The sequence below is a fragment of the Aegilops tauschii genome, chromosome 4, assembly GCF_002575655.3.
Source record: "Aegilops tauschii subsp. strangulata cultivar AL8/78 chromosome 4, Aet v6.0, whole genome shotgun sequence".
NCBI lineage: Eukaryota > Viridiplantae > Streptophyta > Magnoliopsida > Poales > Poaceae > Aegilops > Aegilops tauschii.
The window spans coordinates 268145796-268167848 of record NC_053038.3 but is presented as its reverse complement, the minus strand read 5'-3'; the positions used below and the strand labels follow the sequence as shown (position 1 = coordinate 268167848).

The 22053-nt window shown below is 45.6% G+C and overlaps 2 protein-coding genes across 2 annotated transcripts; both read right to left on the bottom strand.

The window, feature by feature from the left end:
- Positions 1-10533: 10533 nt before the first annotated feature.
- On the bottom strand, positions 10534-11698 carry LOC109779312 (3'-5' exonuclease-like). Its single transcript, XM_020337913.1, has 2 exons — positions 11415-11698; positions 10534-10927 (listed from the first exon to the last, which is right to left on the bottom strand). The coding sequence occupies exons 1-2, from the start codon at positions 11696-11698 to the stop codon at positions 10534-10536; spliced, it is 678 nt and encodes a 225-aa protein (XP_020193502.1).
- A 6414-nt stretch (positions 11699-18112) lies between these two features.
- Positions 18113-18472, bottom strand: LOC109779314 (protein FAR-RED IMPAIRED RESPONSE 1-like). Its single transcript, XM_020337916.1, has one exon. The coding sequence runs from the start codon at positions 18470-18472 to the stop codon at positions 18113-18115; it is 360 nt and encodes a 119-aa protein (XP_020193505.1).
- Between the last annotated feature and the right edge of the window lie 3581 nt (positions 18473-22053).

Genomic DNA, 22053 nt, shown 5'->3' with positions numbered 1-22053 from the left:
ATTATCATGAACAAGGAAATATAATAATAACCTATTTATTATTGCCTCTAGGGCATATTTCCAACAGTCTCCCACTTGCACTAGAGTCAATAATCTAGTCCACATCACCATGTGATTAACACTCATAGGTCACATCACCATGTGACCAACACCCAAGAGTTTACTAGAGTCAACAATCTAGTTCACATCACCATGTGATTAACACTCAATGAGTTCTAGTTTGATCATGTTATGCTTGTGAGAGAGGTTATTAGTCAACGGGTCTGAACCTTTCAGATCCGTGTGTGCTTTACGAATATCTATGTCATCTTGTGGATGCTACCACGCGCTACTTGGAGCCATTTCAAATAATTGCTCTACTATACGAATCCTGTTTACTACTTAGAGCCATCCGGATTAGTGTCAAAGTTCGCATCGACGTAACCCTTTACGACGAACTCCTTTTCACCTCCATAATCGAGGAAATTCCTTAGTCCACTAGATACTAAGGATAAGTTCGACCGCTGTCATGTGATCCATTCCCGGATCACTATTGTACCCCTTGACCAACTCATGGCAAGACACACTTCATGTGCGGTACACAGCATAGCATACTATAGAGCCTACGTCTGAAGCATAGGGGACGACCTTCGTCCTTTCTCTCTCTTCTGCTGTGGTCAGGTCTTGAGTCTTACTCAATACTCACACCTTGTAACACAACCAAGAACTCCTTCTTTGCTGACCTATTTTGAACTCTTTCAAAATCATGTCAAGGTGTGCGTTCTTTGAAAGTATCATCGGGCGTCTTGATCTATCTCTATAGATCTTGATGCCCAATATGTAAGCAGCTTTATCCAGGTCTTTCTTTGAAAAACTCCTTTCAAACAACCCTTTATGCTTTCCAGAAATTTTACATCATTTCGGATCAACAATATGTCATTCACATATACTTATTAGAAATGTTGTAGCGCTCCCACTCACTTTATTGTAAATACAAGTTTCTAACAAACTTTGTATAAACCCAAAAACTTTGATCACTCCATCAAAGCGTATATTCTGACTCCGAGATGCTTGCTCTAATCCATGGAAGGATCGCTGGAGCTAGCATACCTTTTAGCATCCTTAGGATCGACAAAACCTTTCTGATTGTATCACATACAACCTTTCTTTACGAAAACTGGTAAGGAAACTTGTTTTGAAATCCATCTGCCATATTTCATAAATGCAGCTAATGCTAACATGATTCCGACGGACTTAAGCATCGCTACGGATGAGAAAATCTCATCGTAGTCAACTCCTTGAACTTGTGGAAATACTCTTTGCCACAAGTCGAGCTTCATAGACGGTAACATTACCGTCCACGTCCGTCTTCTTCTCAAAGATCCATTTATCTCAGATTTCATGGCTTCTAACCATTTGTCGGAATATGGGCCCACCATCGCTTCTCCATAGCTCGTAGGTTTAGTATTGTCTAACAATATGATATCTAAGACAGGATCACGTACCACTCTGAAGTAGCATGCATCCTCGTCGTCCTACGAGGTTTGGTAGTGACTTGATCCGAAGTTTCATGATCACTATCATAAGCTTCCACTTCAATTGGTGTAGGTGCCATAGGAACAACTTCCTGTGCCCTGCTACACACTAGTTGAAGTGACGGTTCAATAACCTTATCAAGTCTCCACCATCCTCCCACTCAATTCTTTCGAGAGAAACTTTTCCTCGAGAAAGGACCCTGTTACTAGAAGCAATTACTTTTGCTTCCAGATCTGAAATAGGAGGTATACCCAACTGTTTTTGGCTATTCTATGAAGACGCATTTATCCGCTTTGGGTTCGAGCTTATTATCCTGAAACTTTTTCACATAAGCATCGCAGCCCCAAACTTCTAAAAAACGACAACTTAGGTTTCTCTAAACGGTGTCGTCTCAACGGAATTGCGTGGTGCCCTATTTAAAGTGAATGCGGTTGTCTCTAATGCCTAACCCATAAACGATAGTGGTAATTTGATAAGAAACATCATGGTATGCACCATATCCTATAGGGTGTAGTTATGACTTTCGGACACACCATCACACTATGGTGTTCCAGGCGGTATTAATTGTGAAACACTTTCCACAATGTCTTAGTTGTGTGCCAAACTCGTAACTCAGATACTCATCTCTATGATCATATCACAGACATTTTATCCTCTTGTCACGACGATCTTCAACTTCACTCTGAAATTACTTGAACCTTTCAATAATTCAGACTTGTGTTTCATCCAGTAAATACACTCAGCATCTACTCAAATCATTTGTGAAGTAAGAACATAACGATATCCACTGCATGCCTCAGCACTCATTGGACTGCATACATCAAAATGTATAACTTCCAATAAGTTGCTCTCTTGTTCCATCTTACTGAAAACGAGGCCTTTCAGTCATCTTGCCCATGTGGTATGATTTGCATGTCTCAAGTGATTCAAAATCAAGTGAGTCCAAACGATCCATTTGCATGGAGTTTCTTCATGCATATATACCAATAGACATGGTTCGCATGTCTCAATCTTTTCAAAAACGACTGAGTCCAAAGATCCATCTACATGGAGCTTCTTCATGCATTCTATACCAATATGACTCAAGTGGCAGTGCCACAAGTATGTGGTACTATCATTACTATCTTATATCTTTTGGCATGAACATGTGTATCACTACGATCGAGATTCATTTTAGGTGCAAGACCATTGAAGGTATTATTCAAATAAACAGAGTAACCATTATTCTCCTTAAATGAATAACCGTATTGCGATAAACATAATCCAATCATGTTTGTGCTCAACGCAAACACCAATCTCGATGGTAGAGGGAGCATGCGATGCTTGATCACATCAACCTTGGAAACACTTCCAACACATATCGTCATCTCACCTTTAGCCAATCTCCATTTATTCCGCAGCTTTTATTTCGAGGTACTAACACTTAGCAACCGAACCGGTATCCAATACCCTGGTGCTGCTAGGAGTACTATTAAAGTACACATTCATATAATGTATATCCAATATACTTCTGTCGATCTTGCCTGCCTTCTCATCTACCAAGTATCTAGGGTAGTCCTGCTTCAGTGACCGTTCCCCTCATTACAGAAGCACTTAGTCTTGGGTTTGGGTTCAACCTTGGGATTCTTCACTAGAGCAGCAAATGATTTGCTATTTCATGAAGTGTCCCTTTTGCCCTTGCCCTTCTAGAAACTAGTGGTTTTACTAACCATCAACAATTGATGCTCCTTCTTGATTTCTATTTTTGCGGTGTCAAACATCGCGAGTTGCTCAAGGATCATCATATCTATCCCTGATATGTTATAGTTCATCACGAAGCTCTAATAGCTTGGTGGCAGTGACTAAGGAGAACCATCACTATCTCATCTGGAAGATTAACTCCCACTCGATTCAAGCGATTGTGGCACTCAGACAATCTGAGCACATGCTCAACGATTGAGCTTTTCTCCCTTAGTCTGCAGGCTTAAGAAACTTGTCAGAGGTCTCATACCTCTTAACGTGGGCACTAGTCTGAAATCCCAATTTCAGTCTTCGGAACATCTCATATGTTCTGCGACGTTTCAAAACCGTCTTTGGTGCCACAATTCTAAACCGTTAGCATTACGCACTGAACTATCACGTAGTTACCAAAACGTGTATGTCAGATGTTCCGCAACATCTACAGACGACGCTGAGGTTCAGCACACCGAGCGGTGCATTAAGGACATAAGCCTTCTGTGCAGCAATGAGGACAATCCTCAGTTTATGGACCCAGTCTGCATAATTGCTACTACCAACTTTCAACTAAATTTTCTCTAGGAACATATCTTAAACAGTAGAACTAAAGCGTATGACATAATTTGCAAAAGACCTTTTGACTATGTTCATGATAATGAAGTTCATCTGATTATTTAATGAACTCCCACTCAGATAGACATCCCTCTAGTCATCTAAGTGATACATGATCCGAGTCAAACTAGGCCGTGTCCGATCATCACGTGAGACGGACTAGTCATCATCGGTGAACATCTCCATGTTGATCGCATCTACTATACGACTCATGTTCGACCTTTCGGTCTCTTGTGTTCTGAGGCCATGTCTGTACATGCTAGGCTCGTCAAGTCAACCTAAGTGTTTCGCATGTGTTCCGAGGCCATGTCTGTACATGCTAGGCTCGTCAACACCTGCTGTATTCGAACGTTAGAATCTATCACAACCGATCATCACGTGGTGCTTCGAAACAACGAACCTTCGCAACGGTGCACAGTTAGGGGGAACACGTCTCTTGAAATTTTAGTGAGGGATCATCTTATTTACTACCGTCGTTCTAAGCAAATAAGATGCATAACATGATAAACATCACATGCAATCAAATAGTGACATGATATGGCCAATATCATTTTGCTCCTTTGATCTCCATCTTCGGGGCACCACGATCATCTTTGTCACCGGCATGACACCATGATCTCCATCATTGTGTCTTCATGAAGTTGTCAGGCCAACGATTACTTCTACTTCTATGGCTAACGCGCTTAGCAGTAAAGTAAAGTAATTTACATGGCGTTATTCAATGACACGTAGGTCATACAAAAAATAAAGACAACTCCTATGGCTCCTGCCGGTTGTCATACTCATCGACATGCAAGTCGTGATCCCTATTACAAGAATATGATCAATCTCGTACATCACATATATCATTCATCATATCTTCTGGCCATATCACATCACATAGCACATGCTGCAAAAACAAGTTAGACGTCCTCTAATTGTTGTTGCAAGTTTTTACGTGGCTTGTATAGGTTTCTAGCAAGAACGTTTCTTACCTACGTAAAACCACAACGTGATATGCCAATTTCTATTTACCCTTCATAAGGACCCTTTTCATCGAATCCGTTCCGACTAAAGTGGGAGAGACAGACACCCGCTAGCCACCTTATGCAACTAGTGCATGTCAGTCGGTGGAACCTGTCTCACGTAAGCGTACGTGTAAGGTCGGTCCGGGCCGCTTCATCCCACAATGCCGCCGAAACAAGATAAGACTAGTAGCGGCAAGAAGAATTGGCAACATCTACGCCCACAACTGCTTTGTGTTCTACTCGTGCACAGAAACTACGCATAGACCTAGCTCTGATACCACTGTCGGGTAACGTAGCAGAAATTCAAAATTTTCTACGCATCACCAAGATCAATCTATGGAGTAATCTAGCAACGAGGGGAAGGGGAGTGCATCTACATACCATTGTAGATCGCGATGCGGAAGCGTTGCGAGAATGCGGATGAAGGAGTCGTACTCGTAGCGATTCAGATCGCGGTTGATTCCGATCTAAGCGCCGAACCACGGCGCCTCCGCGTTCAACACACGTGCAGCCCGGTGACGTCTCCCACGCCTTGATCCAGCAAGGAGAGAGGGAGAGGTTGGGGAAGACTCCATCCAGCAGCAGCACGACGGCATGGTGGTGATGGAGGAGCGTGGCAATCCCGCAGGGCTTCGCCAAGCACCGCGGGAGAGGAGGAGGAGGGAAAGGGCTGCGCCAAGAGAAGAAGAACTTCATGTGTTGGGCTGCCCCTTTGCTTCCACTATATATAGGGGGAGAGGGAGGGCTGTGCCCCCACCTAGGGTTCCCTCCCAGGGGTGGCGGCAGCCCCCAAACCCATCTAGGGTGCGGCCAAGGGGAGGAGAGGGGGGCGCCACTAGGGTGGGCCTTAAGGCCCATCTGGACCTAGAGTTTGCCCCCTCCCACTCTCCCATGCGCCTTGGGCCTTGGTGGGGGGTCACACCAGCCCACCTGGGGCTGGTCCCCTCCCACACTTGGCCCACGCAGCCTTCTGGGGCTGGTGGCCCCACTTGGTGGACCCCCGGGACCCTCCCGGTGGTCCCCGTACATTACCGATATCACCCGAAACCTTTCCGGTGACCAAAACAAGACTTCCCATATATAAATCTTTACCTCTGGACCATTCCGGAACTCCTCGTGACGTCCGGGATCTCATCCGAGACTCCGAACAACATTCGGTAACCACGTACATACTTTCCCTATAACCCTAGCGTCATCGAACCTTAAGTGTGTAGACCCTACGGGTTCGGGAACCATGCAGACATGACCGAGACGTTCTTCGGTCAATAACCAACAGCGGGATCTGGATACCCATGTTGGCTCCCACATGTTCCACGATGATCTCATCGGATGAACCATGATGTCGGGGATTCAATCAATCCCGTATTCAATTCCCTTTGTCTATCGGTATGCTACTTGCCCGAGATTCGATCGTCGAAATCCCGATACCTTGTTCAATCTCGTTACCGGCAAGTCTCTTTACTCGTTCCGTAACTCACATCATCCCATCATCAACTCCTTGGTCACATTGTGCACATTATGATGATGTCCTACCGAGTGGGCCCAGAGATACCTCTCCGTTTACACGGAGTGACAAATCCCAGTCTCGATTCGTGCCAACCCAACAGACACTTTCGGAGATACCTGTAGTGTACCTTTATAGCCACCCAATTACGTTGTGACGTTTGGTACACCCAAAGCATTCCTGCGGTATCCGGGAGTTTCACAATCTCATGGTCTAAGGAAATGATACTTGACATTAGAAAAGCTCTGAGCAAACGAACTACACGATCTTGTGCTAGGCTTAGGATTGGGTCTTGTCCATCACATCATTCTCCTAATGATGTGATCTCGTTATCAACGACATCCAATGTCCATGGTCAAGAAACCGTAACCATCTATTGATCAACGAGCTAGTCAACTAGAGGCTTACAAGGGACATGGTGTTGTCTATGTATCCACACATGTATCTGAGTTTCCTATCAATACAATTCTAGCATGGATAATAAACGATTATCATGAACAAGGAAATATAATAATAACCTATTTATTATTGCCTCTAGGGCATATTTCCAACAATATGTATCTTATGTGTCCCATAAAATGCATTGCATGTGATGCCGAACTTCTTCGTCCAACAAAAAGCACTGCATTTGTCTACAAGTTTGTGCTGCACCTGTTTTTTTGCTGCACTTTTGCCGCAGACCCTGCATTCATGTGTGTATCCTGCAACTGCATTGCTTTGTGATACTGCACTGCTTTGCCTAACCAAGTGCACTGGTTTTGCCTAAAGATGCGTCCTGCAGTTGGTTTTTTATTGTTTGTACTGTAACCTAGGGGGGGGGGGGTTGGCCCTCCCATTTTTTTGGTTGTCTATCGATTTGTATTTGCTCTTTGTATTCCCTGTACTTAACTTACTGCGTGCGTTAGCGCGAGGCCAGGCAAGGGGTGGGAGGGGGTCGTGACCCCGCCTCCCCACCCCCTGCGAGGCCGAGCCTGGAACGAGCCGGAGCAGGCGGCGATGCGGCGTGCCGCGGTGCCGCATGCGCAGGTGAGTCCGTCACACCCTGTCGCCTCCCTGTCTATCTTAGGGGTGTGGCTCCGAGTTGTGTGCGTCCTATTGTTGGAAAAACAGAATGTCCGCACTGCGCGTGTCAACCAAGCGCACTGCGTGCGTTAGCGCGAGGCCGAACAGAGGGGTGGGAGGGGGTCGTGACCTCCCCTCCCCACCCCTCTGCGAGGCCGAGCCTGGAATGAGCTGGAGCAGGCGGCGAAGCGGCGTGCCGCGGCGCCGCATGCGCAGGCGAGTCCATCACACCCCGTCGCCTCCCTGTCAATCTTAGGGGTGTGGCTCTGGGGTTGCGTGCGTCCAATTTTGGATAAACAGAATGTCCGCACTGCGCCTGTCAACCAAGCGCATTGCGTGCGTTAGTGCGAGGCCGAGCAGGGGGGTGGGAAGGCGGGTCGTGACCCCATCCCCACCCCCCTGCGAGGCCGAGCTTGGAACGAGCCGGAGCAAGCAGCGACGCGGCGTGCCGCGGCGCCGCATGCGCAGGCGAGTCTTTCGCACCCCGTCGCCTCCCTGTCTATCTTAGGGGTGTGGCTCTAGGGTTGTGTGCGTCCTATTGTTGTAAAAACAGAATGTCCGCACTGGCTTGTCAACCAAGAGCACTACATGCATTAGCGCGAGGCCGAGCAGGGGGTGGGAGGGGGGTCGTGACCCCCCTCCCCACCCCCCTGCGAGGTCGCGCCTGGAACGAGCCGGTGCAGGCGGCGACGCGGCGTGCCGCGGCGCCGCATGCGCAGGCAAGTCCGTCACACCCCGTCGCCTCCCTAACTATCTTAGGGGTGTGGCTCTGGGGTTGCCTGCGTCCTATTGTTGGAAAACAGAATGTCCGCACTGCGCCTGTCAACTAAGCGCACTGCGTGCGTTACCGCAAGGCCGAGCAGGAGGGTGGGAGGGGGGGTCGTGACCCCCCTCCCCACCCACGACCCCCCCTCCCCACCCCCCTGCGAGGCCGAGTCTGGAACGAGCCGGAGCAGGCGGCAACGCGGCGTGCCGCGGCGCCGCATGCACATGCGAGTCTATCACACCCCGTCGCCTCCTAGTTTATCTTAGGGGTTTGGCTCTGGGGTTGCGTGCGTCCTATTGTTGGAAAAACAGAATGTCCGCACTGCGCCTGTCAACCAAGAACACAGCAGCGCGAGGCCGAGCAGGGGGTGCGAGGGCGGGTCATGACCCCCCTCCCCACCCCTCTGCGAGGCCGAGCCTGGAACGAGCCGGAGCAGGCGGCGACGCGGCGTGCCGCTGCGCCGCATGCGCAGGCGAGTCCATCACACCCCGTCGCCTCCCTGTCTATCTTAGGGGTGTGGCTCTAGGGTTGCGTGCGTCCTATTGTTGGAAAAACAGAATGTCCGCACTACGACTATCAACCAAGCGCACTGCGTGCGTTAGCGCGAGGCCGAGCAGGGGGGTGGGAGGGGGTCGTGACCCCCCCCTCCCCACCCCCCTGTGAGGCCGAGCCTGCAACGAGCCGGAGCAGGCAGCGACACGGCGTGCCGCGGCGCCGCATGCGCAGGCGAGTCCGTCACACCCCGTCGCCTCCCTGTCTATCTTAGGTGTGTGGCTCTGGGGTTGCGTGCGTCCTATTGTTGGAAAAACAGAATGTCCGCACTGCGACTGTCAACCAAGAAAACAGCGTGCGTTAGCATGAGGCCGAGCAGGGGGGTGGGAGGGGGTCGTTACCCCCTCCCCACCCCACTGCGAGGCCGAGCCTGGAACGAGCCAGAGCAGGCGGGGACGCGGCGTGCCGCGGCGCCGCATGCTCTGGCGAGTCCGTCACACCCCTCGCCTCCCTGTCACACCCCGTGCGCCTGTCAACCCCGTCGCCGTTGTAGCCAAGTGAAAAGATTCGCCGTGGTAGTGTTTTTGATTGGCTGGAAAAAATATTCGTCTAAGCGAACTGCAATGCTTTGTTGACAGCACATCTTCCATCCCATACCGGACTGCACAGCGGACTACAATTTTAGGTGTGGGGGTACTGGAGTTACTTGCTAGTTGTGCGTCGTTGGGCTTTGTTTGTTTTTGGGCTTTGAGAACTTGTTGGGTCTGTTGGGGTGTAAGACGCATTGCGCCCAAGTCGTCCTGTGAGCACGGCTGGTTCCCGGTGCGTTGTGTGTGCGCTCTAATATTTAGTCCCACCTCGCCGGCGGAAGGCACGCCCGACCTGTTTATAAGTATTGGCGAGGCATCTCTGTCGAACTCCTCTGGTCACTTGTTTGGGCGCTTATACACGGCGCTCGGTGCTCTATGCTCTCTGACCTGTGGGCCCAGGTGTGCCCGGCCCTATGCATTGTGGCTCAGAATGGCTCGCCTACGGTGGGTGTAGACCTATTACGGGACTGGCTGGGGCCTGGTTGCAGCTGAGTGGTCAAATTTTTTTCCTTATCTGAAGTATTTTTCTTTTCGAGTATATATATATTTCGTGGTAGTACAAATGATGTCATTTGTACTGCTTGCACCAACGTTGAGTACTGCACTGCACGTACCAAGTCCGTGTGTTGTGCACTGCACGAAAGCTGCTGCAGCCCCTCTCGTTCTGCATTTATGCATGTACTGCAGTTCATGTATACACTTTGCGAACTGCCTTATATTTGTTATGTGAGCTGTATTCATGTATGTTTATAATGGCCTGTGGATTATTTTTTTATAAATATTAATATTAATGTTCTTTTTCTATAATTACTTTTTGTGGACTGCATGTGTACAAATGTGTAATGCTTATTTTTTACCATTGTGAACTGCATTAATCTTTCTTTTTTAGGTATGAGTTGTTGTCAGATTACTTAATTTTTTTAACGTTGTTTTTAAATATGTTTTGTATGTGAATAGTATTTTTTGCTATCACACATTAAATTTTTCAAAGTTTTCTATATACTTGTTCTAACACAAACTAATTTTAGCGAAAGCAATTGATCACAAGCAAACTGAACTAAGTAAAGTGAAACAACAGAAACAAAATTTGATGATAATTCTAAACCAACATTGTTTTTACAAAAGAAATGTTCGATATGAAGCAACGGACATAATCAAAAGATTGCATACATGAAACAAAGAACAACACAACGACTAAAGTGAAGTGAAACTAAAACATAGCCCTGATTATTTCTAGTTGCTGTATTGGATTACAGCCTTGTTCTTCTTCTACTTTGCTTGTTTGTCTCTTTTTGCCCTGTCCAGTCCCATTATGACATCGTAGATGATTCTCCATGACTCATATGTTGTGAATGCATCTATTGCTGCATACTTGATAAGCTTTTCTGGCAGTGGGCAAAATCGCCACAGAGTATGGTCCTCCTCGCGGTTAATTTTTTTCTTCATGTCATGGTACTGAATGTCTATCATCCTACCGGCAACATCAGCCAATGAGTCAAACTTCTTCTTATTGTATGGGTCTCTCCATTCCACCTGAATATCACTGTAGTTGTCAGAGTTGATCTCCAAACCAGATAGCTTCAGCTTGCTTTTGTCTCCTTCAATGGCGAATCCGACGAAGGTGTACTCACCATTCATGAGTAATTTGTCTAGTTCCATTGGCCTGCAAGATGTTTGTATAGAGTGAATATAGTTTATTTTCTTAGAACTACCAATGTTTTTTTGGTTTTTCTGAAACTGAACTACAATATGAATATCCGAATCTGTTGCATTGAGTAGTTGCTAATACTTTGTTCAGCATAACTAGTAAATCTGATAATATATCGCATAAACAATGCATGTTTTGTGCATGATTGTATTCTTGAACTGAATTTTATACATGTTTTGTATAGTAATGTTGCAGTTTTCTATTGTTCAGTCAAATAGTTTGTATTTGGTAAAACAAAATAAAATTGTGTGTCTTGCTAGATCATATAATTCAAGAATTGAACACATGAGTGACATACATGGAACCAGATGAAAACTGTCAATGAATTCATATACCATGCTTTTCAAAAATGAGAACCAAAGTTTAAATATTGGCAATTGAAGTGAAGAAAATTTAAAATCAATATTGACAAGAAATAGTACAGATTGATAGTTATTCTGACCTGTCTTTAGCTGCAGAGATGTGGTAGACAAGGCATTCCTTTTCTACGCATAGCTGGAGCACTGCTGCCCGTTGTGGCTTCACGTAGTGCGTGTACTCGACATCAACGCCGACTAGTTTGACGGGCATTCCACCAACCTTCCTCCTAAGCGTGGACAACATCTTGTCCACGTCTTCACCCTTGCTTGTGCAAATGACGTGGAGCTTGTGGCTGCCGTGGAGGTCGACGTCGTGGAGCTCCCTGGTGTACCTACGGCGCTGCTTGTACAGAGGTGCATCCACCATGACTCTGCTCTGCTCTCTCGTGTTTGTTCTGGAGAGAGAGGTTAGTGAAAGGAAGTGTGGAGAAGAAGATGCAATGTGGTTTTTTGGGGTACGAAGCAGTTGTGTTTTCTCCTCTGCTCTCCTCTGCTCTCCTTGACAGGACGTGGGAGAGGTGGAGCGGGGTGGTAGCGTGGTGGGGCTCTGTTTTTAGTTATGTGGCAACTACAGAGAGGTTCTGCTATGAGGAGGCTCTGTTAGTGCGTTGGAAATCCGGAACATCGTCGCCTCTTTTTTCGTGACTTGTTCAGGTATGCATGCAACTGTCAGAAAATGTGATGACTGTGTTTTCGGTGAATCTTCCTAGTAAGTGCACTTGTTTGCTATCAGAACAGAACTGCGTACGTCCACATAGTGTACTGCATAGAAGTGAAGTTTATTCTTCGTGCACTGAATTATATCGGATTAGGATTCATACAGATGTACGCACATTTAGTTTCTTGATGGAGTTCTTTCATGCAGTTCTTTATTTTATAACGGACTGCTTTGCTTAACTAACAAGGCTGCATTCTTCATTTTAGCCATACTGCAATGCAGTAGAAAGAGAACTGCATTTCAGAAAAATTAATACTTCGTGCTTCCACGTGGAGAACTGCATTGTTGGACGTCGCGGACTGCATTTGTACGTTGACTTCGGGCTTCCTGCGTTTTGTTTATTAATATTGAACTGTAGTTTCTGGCAGTGCCCACGCACATTTTCTTTTGTTGTTGTTATTCATTTAAAAAATGTTTCTCATTTTTCTTTGATGTTTTATTTTTGAAGTTATTGTTTTTTCTTAGTGGGCCTTGTTGGGCCTGTGATCGGGGAGTGAAGACGCATTGGGCCCAAGTCGGCCTGTGAGCACGGCTGGTTCCCTATGCGTTGTGTGCGACCTAATGTTTAGTCCCACCTCGCCTGCGGAAGGCGCGCCCGACCTGTTTATAAGTGTTGGCGAGGCAACCGTGTCGAATTCCTCTGGTTACTTATTTGGGCGCTTATACACGGCGCTCGCTGCTCTATGCTCTCTGACCTTTGGGCCCATATGCGCCCGGCCCCATGCATTGTGGCTCAGAACGGCTCGCCTACGGTGGGCGCAGACCTACTACGAGACTGGCTGGGGACGGATGCACCTGTGGTGGTCAATTTTTTTTTGTATTTTCTATCTTAAGTATTTTTTTCAATGTAGGGGCGTTGCTTAGCAAATCATCCGTGCACTGCATTGATCTGGGTTCTGTACTGCATGTGCACGCATTCCGTACTACACATGTTTGCGCTACATTTTTGTGCACTGCATGGGTAGCATTTATCTTTATTGTTTTTCCCTCTTACGTAGCATTTTTTCTAGTGTACAGGTGTGCACTGCTTTGTTGCCTCTATGTGCACTGCATTCGTCATGGTCCTGTGCTGCAGGTGTACACATTTTGCACTGCGTGCTTGCTTCTTTGTGCTAAAGTTGTGACTGGTTATGCCAACGCTGCGGACTGGATGGCTTACATTTACGGACTACATCAAGTGCACTAATTCTGCTTTTGTGCACTGCGCGAAAGTGCTTTTCTTTGTGCTTCATTTTGAGCATGTACTGCACTTCATGCACACATATAGTGAACTTCCTGGTAAGACTTTGGAGAACTGCACACATAAAATGCTCTGTGGATTATAATTTTTTAGAGAATTATTATTTAATGATCTGCGGTTAGTTCGTGGGAATTTCTGCAGTCAAAGTCTTTGTAGAACTTCCTGGTAAAACTTTTTCTTTGGTAACATAAACCTTTATTGATTGTCCTTCATTCTTGGTAACATAATTTTCATTAACTCCCCTTTAATTTTCAGTTTTGACCTTTTTGCATTCCTCTTCTATAAATGTAGGCCAACTTCTACCCGTCCTTTGCAGTTCATTTCTCCTCTAGCCGCAACTTCTCTCCTTTCTCTAGCCTCTCTTTAGTTTTTTCCTTTTCTAGGTTTTTGTTGCGATGGCTCCAGGCCCCTGCGTGAATCTCTCCTGCTGCGGCCATGGTTGTGCTGTGCCGATGCACTGTGATTGCTCAGCTTGCTCGCAGGCCCGTCGTGCTCGTCGTGGGGGGAAGGTATTGTGCCGAGCTGGGCGAGCGGAGCAGCTTGCATATGGCACAGTATTCACAGAAGGATTGGATATGGGCCACATCAACATTTCTGCATTCTATTCCGCCCTGCTTCGCCGTGGCCTTGGCCGCACAAGTCCTTTTGTCCATCAGCTTACGCCAACAGATGTGAAGACTCACTACAAGATGGTATTTTTCACTTGATCTATTTTTTTCGTTGTGTTTTTATTTTTTTGTATAATTCCATACTAGTCTGAACTTCTAGTTTTTTTAGGAATGCACTTATTTTGTTTTATTGAAGTGTACTGCACTTTGTACTTATATCTTGTTTTTATTTTTTTGCTTGTGTGCATGGAGCTCGTGTTTTATTTTGCATGGTTACAATATGTGAACTGCTTAGATACTAGATGAGAAGTAATAGTTTCCACAATTTTCCCCGCTTGTACATTTTGTACTACATGTAGGTAGTCTCAAGAACTTCATAATAGTTATAAGCGTACTTCTTGTTTGCAAGTTCCGCACTGCACATTAGATTGCGTTTAATCTGTACTACTTTTTTGCAGAAAATTCCCCAACGAGCTATTAGGTATCTTCGGCTCAAGAAGAAGGGAATTCTCCAAGTTGTTCTTGGTAATGGACACCTTAAACCAGCCAAGTACCGTGTAGGCGTTGACGGGCAGATGTGTCTGCAGAAAGGGTGGAAGGAATTTGTCATTGATAGTGGCCTGAAGTCTGAGCATGTTGTTGTCCTCAACTTCTTTGAACTCGAGGTTCGTACGGTTAGAATCACGTTTGACGTGATTGGTTAAGGTTATGAGGTTGATTTGTAATAAGTACTTTTGCGTGTCGAACGCTTCATGTTTTTGATGCGTTATGTAATAAGCACTTTTGTGATCTGAACCGCTTCAATTATTATTCTGAACTTCGTGCTACTAGTGAGCTAACTGCATTTTTTACATCATTTTTGGATCAAAATGTGTCAAAGTTTTACTCTAGACTGCTATATATATGGTATACTCTATACATCATTTCTCTTTACATGGTTTAGTTGAATAACTTATAGTCAGCGGGAAATTTGTGTTTACACAAAATTTAAACTGATACATGAGTCATACAGATAAGCAAACTGCTATGCATATGATTAATCTATTGAAGTTCATCTATTTGGTCGTTAACCTGTTGCTTCTCCGCGGTGACTAGAGCGTGTCTAAAGTCGCACTTTCTTTTGTTTTCCGTGGCGGTGTTGCTTGTTCTTGTCTCTGCACCGTTGTGTTTGTAGTCCCTCGCATGCTGGTTGATGGCGGCTTTTGTTTTTCAGCGCTGTGAGTTGTATCCTTCTTTGCTCCCCGCGTGCTGGTTGATGGCTGCTTTCATTTCCCTGTGCTGTGAACTGCATCCTTCTTTGCTCCCCTCGTGCTGGTTGATTGCGGCTTTTGTTTTTGAGTTCTGTGAACTGCATCCTTCCTTGCTTCCCGCTTGCTTGTTGATGGTGGCTTTCGTTTTCCAGCGCTGTGAACTGCATCCTTTCCTGCTCCTACCTTGTTTTTTGAAAGTGGTGTCATTCTCGGTTGTTTCAGTACAGCAGCATTACCTTGTGGTAGTCTTGTTGGCATTGTTTCTTCATGTTCTTCGTCCTCTTCACTCTCTTCTTCCTCTTCCTCATCTTCCTCATCTGTTTCTTCATAAGCCACTGCTTCTTCAGTTTCTTCATGTTCTTCGTCCTCTTCACTCTCTTCTTCTTCCTCCTCTTCTTCATCTGCTTCTTCATAAGCCATTTCTTCTTCAGTTGTGTCACCATCTTCTTCTTTGATTTCATCTTCTTCGTCTTCCTCATTTTCTGATCTTCTTCTTTTGGGGCAGGTTCTTGAATTGTGTCTCTTCCTCTTTTTGCAGATTCTATAGTGTCTCGGTTTCGTCCATTTGTTAGTGTTGTGAGTGGAATTTCTGTTTGGTTGTGCATCGCCGTGTCCTCGGTTTTCTTGTTCATGTCTTTTTGTACATGTCCTGGAATTGTGGCCGCTGATTTCATTACATGTCTTGCACTTTCTTATTCCCAGTGGGTGCCCATCACTGTCCAGCTCAGGCTGTGGCTTACTGTTTTTGTCATCACTTTTCTCCTTGCATGCAACCTTTTTCTGGGTTGCGTCGCCCCCTTTCTTCCTTCCTCTTGTGTTTGAAACAGGAGGTGGAAGAATTGTTTCTTTTTTGATAGCACCAGTTCCGCTGTGTTCGGTATTTTCTACTTGCTCGGCATTATTGTCATGTTGGGATTTCTCTGCTTACTTTAGTTTTGCTTCTTCTTCTTCTTCTTCTTCGTTGAGCACATCAACTTCCTCGATCAGTGCCCTCATACCAAACAACGCTCTATGGCACCCAACGTCGGACCTTGTCGCCCTGTTTGCAAGGTCCATTGATGTTTCTGTCAGCAATTTTCTACGGCAAAAAAGCGAGGTTCCATCTGGTGTTGTTTGTTCATAGTCTCTTCTGTCAAACGTTGCATTTGATCTTGCGTTACGGGTGTATCTTTTCATGATGTACACCTCAGGAATCTTGAGTACTCTCAAATGAGAAAGCATGCATAACACATGGACGCAAAAGAGCTCTGCAGACAACACATGATTTCTTTCTTTTGTAAGTGAACTGCATGAAATTAATAAACACTTATTTTTTTCATTATTTATTCATTTTAAAGAAGTGAACTTCATTTGGTTTTGTGAATTAGTCATGCATGTGGAATTTTAAAGTTCAGTAAGTGAGCTTTCATGCATGACTATCAGAAACTAGAATTTTTTGTGATAGGAGTCTCACCTGTGTGTGTCCAGAGTTTGCACTCACATTCGTAGACACCTTTTTGTTCATCGGCGACCACTTGGAAATTATGCCTTGCCCAGTCAAATGCATATGATCTGTTGTAGTGGTGTACGAGATACTTTGTCGGGTTCTCAGGGCACCGTTCTGCTCTGAATGCAGTGCTACGGTAGAGTGTTTCTTTGAAATCTGCAAACACTGCCCTTGTATACACTTTTGATAACTGAACTTCAAACCCAAACTGGGTTGTTGTTTCTACCTTTGACTGCATGATCAAAAATGCACTGTTACGAACCGGAGAAATGAAAAAATTGTTTGTTTTTGTAGTTATATTTTTAGCAGTTTTTGATTGACATTTTGTTTACCTCATTTGCTACTGTCTTTGCATGCTCGACGGCCTTCTTGGTCTGAATGCACTTGTCCACCTGCTGAGCAAACAAATGGAGATCATGCTTCTCTTTGACAAAGTTTTTCTTCAGTATGCGGTTCATGCTCTCGCTTCTCTGTGTGGAAGTGATCCGAGCACAGAAAATTTCCTTGTAGTAAGCCGAGATCCACTCGTGCCTGTCATCCCATAGCGAATTCATCACTTCATCGTCTTGCAAGTTGTATCTCTGAATGAGGTCCTTCCATGCTCGTTCAAATTCTGACGGCATTAGTGGGTGGTTCAGCACCGCATTGAGTTCATCCTTGAGTTTCTCGTGCGCCTTATACAGCAAGGCGAGGTGGTCTTTGTACTTCTTCATGATATGCCACCGACACAACTTATGCAGAGTATGTGGGAGGATAGTTTTTAATGCTGCCTTCATCGAAGAACACAGGTCTGAGAACGCACAAATAGTGTTTTTTATTAAGTTGTTTGTGTGTGTGTAAGAAAGATGGAAGAAACATAACTGCACCAAACAAACGTAAGTATGCACGTGTTTTTTTGTACCTGTGAGCATGCAGATTGGCGGCTTGTTGTTCATACACCTCAGAAATATTTTGAAAACCCACTCGAACGACGGTATTGTTTCATCTCACACGAGTGCAATAGCAAATATGGTGCTCTGTAGATGATGGTTCACTCCCACGAAGACTCCCAGCGGCATGTGGAATTTGTTAGTTTTATACGTCGTGTCAAATGTAATGTAGTCTCCAAAATCTTCATACGATCCTTTGCAACTTGCGTTGGCCCAAAAGATGTTTCTTACACGGTTATCTGCATCAACGTCATAATCATAGAAAAACTATGGGTTTATCTTCTGCATATTCTCGAAGAAATCCAGAAGTTTCTTGACGTCATCTTGGGACTCTTCTCTGGCAAACTTTTGTTTCCTGCATTTTCAAACGCAATGCAAACTCATCTCATCAAATGCAATGTAACACATGTTCTGTGATGTGCTTACTTGTTTACCCAGTCGCGGCTAGTATGTCCCATGTATTGCAGACCACCAGACATACGTGACAGTGTTGACATCATCTTAGCGTGTGTGTGGTTGTCCAGTTGCATGTCTTTCACTAACTAGTCTATCAAAGGATCGTCTTTTTGTGCGATCGCATGTGCAAAAGCATCCCAGGGCTTTCCAGCATCTTGTGATTGTGGTTGAGTTCAACCATTTCTATCACAAATTTCCCATCCTTCCTCTTTTTGACTCTAATCTTTGCCTTGCAGTCAATCCTTTTTGATGTCTTCTGACGTTTCCGGTGATAATCTGACACAGTCTGCTTGTGCGTCCCTTCTCTTGAGCAGACAATGTAGGCATTTGTCCTGTGTTTTGCCCTCTTGCGTATGCCAAACCCTGCACATCTTGCATAATTGTTGTAAAAGTCCCATGCCTTGTCGTACGTGGTGAACTTCATTCCAGCGGCAGGTATGAGGTTCAGCGGCATGTTTTTATCCTGCATTAAGTGCAATGCTCTATGAGATAATTTGTTATGTTCTGTTTTTTAAATACTAGGAGTGCATACGAGTTTAATAAAGCATTGCAATGTTCCTAAGTTTTCAGAAGAATCCAATTTATTAGATGCCAGGTCAAACATCACAAGAAATATCAGTGTGCACTGCAATGTTATCTGAATGGACTGCAACTATTATTATTATTTTTAGAACATAAACTTACATGTGTGTAGAGTCATTCACCCGATGGTGTTTGCAGCTCGCCGGGTTGTATTGGACATGGCGGGGTTATAGCAGATCTGTGTAGTTGAGGATCTCGCGGCGGCAATAGTGAGGAGGATTTGTACCTGCTGTTGACTTTTGACCGAGGCACCATTGGTGGTCGCAGTGTCGAAGTTGATGCAGCAGCTCTAATTGGAGCTCTGTTTTTCGGTGCAGCAGTTGGACGCTGAGCTCTGTTTTGGGGTGCAGCAGGTGGAGGTGGTGGTAATCCAATGTTGTGACGATGTCTCAGTGGATTGGTTTGAAAATTTTGGAGCGGTGGCACATCATCATAGTCATAATGATCATCTGTTGCAACATCGTGTTCAACTACATCATCATTGTCTGTTCGGACATGCTGTCCAAACGTAGTGAACTCATGCTTATACGCTGGGTTGAGAACTGTTATTGGCTCATCTTCATCGTCGTCATCTTCATCCTCCTGTCGGTGAGTGCCCTCCCACATGAATGTGATGTCATTGTCATCCTCGACTATCTCTTCTCCCTGGGAAAATCCTCTTTTGGAGAGTACTTCACCCTGTTTGTTGTCGTGAAGAATCCTCGAGGAATCTCAGGGGTAACCCAGCCAGTTTCTCTTTCAGAAGAAGCTTTACTCTTCTGAAAGTTGTTGTTCCATGGGTTGTGAATTATGCGCGGCATTTTGTATCTGCTGAACGTCATTTCCTGCACACAAAATGACCGAGCTGCATTGTCAGGCAAAATGAACTAAATCATGCGAACTACAATGTGTTTCATATGGTACTATGAACTAATGCACGCTGACTGCATCACCCCGCAATGTGAACTGAAGTAACCACACTGCATGTTTGTCCGTAATGAACCTACACAAGCGTACTGCATAACCAAGCAAGTGCACTGCATTTTCCCCCACAACGAACCGAAGCAACCGCACTGCATTGTTTTTGTAGGTGTACTGGACTGCGTGTACTGCTTTGTCTGGAATAACTAAACTGATATGGTTGGGGAAGTGTACTGCTAACTCGTGTTGTAGTGATTTCTTGCGTTTGCAGGAGGAAGTTCCCTTCTCGTCCGCCTGCACAACTTTCGCGTTCGCCCGTGCAGTCCACTTTCCCTTCAGAAGTTCATGAGAGGTCTAGACGTTGCTCAAGGTGAACGGAGACGGAGGATTTGCTCCGAAGGTCGTTCAGACTTAATCCCAGGAGCTGACGTGGATGAAGGAACCTTGCGCACGGTCCTCCTCGCTCGAATTGGTTTGATGTCGAGGCAGCACCAATCCACATCTGATAAAGTACAGGTAATTGCAGACCCGGAGGAGTTCGGTGGCGGTGTTATCGAGCTGCTACTGCGGAAGAAGGATGATATACTGGTGGGGGAGGTGTTGCTCAGTTGCTGCCGTGGAAGAAGGCTGAGAGGCGATGGGCGGCGTCGTTGCTTGGCCGCCGCCGCCGAAGAACAAGGGGAGCGGAGGGGCGGCGTCGCTACCGGCCGCCACCGCATAAGAAGGCCGGGAGGGGAGGGAAGGTGGCGCTCCCAGGCCGCCGCCACGGGAGAAAGCGGGGAGGGGAGGGGCGGCATCGCTCCCAGGCCGCCGCCGCGGAAGAAGGCCGGGAGGGGAGGGGCGACGGCGCTTCCAGGACGCTGCCACAGAAGAAGGCCGAGAGGAGAGGGCCGGCAGCTCTCCCAGGCCGCTGCCGCGGTAGAAGGTCGGGAGGGGAGGAGCGGCGGCGCTCCCAGGCTGCTGCCGCGGTAGAAGGTCGGGAGGGGAGGGGCGGCGGCGATCTGGTGGGGGATGTGAAGAATAAGGCTGGTGTTATTACAATAAGACTCTTAAGGGGTGTTATCATAATAGACCCACCCTATATATATATAGTCGCAACTACACGTGGGTGTTTGCAAGATCATTTGTGGGTCGCTTTGCGAGTTTTCATTCATTGTCCGAGAAACGGGGAAAAACTTCAAACAGTTCGTCTGCACGGTGCGGCCAGAGGCATAGGACTTGTTGGTATTTTAATTTTAGGAAATGCATATAGAGTCCAGAAAATAACGAAAATCATTGTGTCACTGCGGCGTGCTCTCACGATTGCATGGAAATTTTTTGGTGAAGTTAGGCACAAGTTATGGTGCTCGCACCTTCCATACCGGAGCATCTCACAAGAAGGATCATAGTTTCCAAAAGGAGACGCAACACTTCGACTCCAAATCGTTAGTTACTACATCGTTCCGCCTCGGAATAAAATCATGGTAAACAATCACGGATATACCCTTGGTTTGATTTTTCGGCCCATTTCAGGTCTCGTCTGCTATGTTTAAGTCATTATTTGCACTTACCTTGCATTTTAGTGCATATAAAGTCAAAAAACCTACTACAACTACATGTGGTATTTTAGTTAGGCTATACTTAGGCTACTCATAGTGGAGAGTGTCATATACCAGTATCATGCATATATATATATATGTGTGAAGGAAATATGCCCTAGAGGCAATAATAAAGTTGTTATTTATATTTCCTTATATCATGATAAATTTTTCTTATTCATGCTAGAATTGTATTAACGGGAAACTTGATACATGTGTGGATACATAGACAAAACAAAGTGTCCCTAGTATGCCTCTACTTGACTAGCTCGTTAATCAAAGATGGTTAAGTTTCCTGACCATAGACATGTGTTGTCATTTGATGAACGGGATCACATCATTAGGAGAATGATGTGATGGACAAGACCCATCCGTTAGCTTAGCACTATGATCGTTTAGTTTATTGCTATTGCTTTCTTCATGACTTATACATGTTCCTATGACTATGAGATTATGCAACTCCCGAATACCAGAGGAACACTTAGTGTGCTATCAAACGTCACAACGTAACTGGGTGATTATAAAGATGCTCTACAGGTGTCTCCGATGGTGTTTGTTGAGTTGGCATAGATCGAGATTAGGATTTGTCACTCCGTGTATCGGAGAGGTATCTCTCGGCCCTCTTGATAATGATCATCACTATAAAGCCTTGCAAGTAATGTGACTAATGAGTTAGTTGCGGGATGATGCATTACAGAATGAGTAAAGAGACTTGCCGGTAACGATATTGAACTAGGTATGAGGATAGCGACGATCGAATCTTGAGGAAGTAACATACCGATGACAAAGGGAACAACGTATGTTGTTATGCGGTTTGACCAATAAAGATCTTCGTAGAGTATGTAGGAGCCAATATGGGCATCCAGGTTCCGCTATTGGTTATTGACCAGAGAGATGTCTTGGTCATGTCTACATAGTTCTCGAACCCGTAGGGTCCGCACGCTTAACGTTCGTTGACGATATAGTATTATATGAG

Coding starts and splice junctions, on each gene's coding strand:
- LOC109779314 (XM_020337916.1), bottom strand. CDS start 18,472: ATGCCGCTGAACCTCATACCTGCCGCTGGAATGAAGTTCACCACGTAC.
- LOC109779312 (XM_020337913.1), bottom strand. CDS start 11,698: ATGGTGGATGCACCTCTGTACAAGCAGCGCCGTAGGTACACCAGGGAG. Junction 10,928..11,414: donor ATCTCTGCAGCTAAAGACAG/GTCAGAATAACT, acceptor AACATCTTGCAG/GCCAATGGAACTAGACAAAT.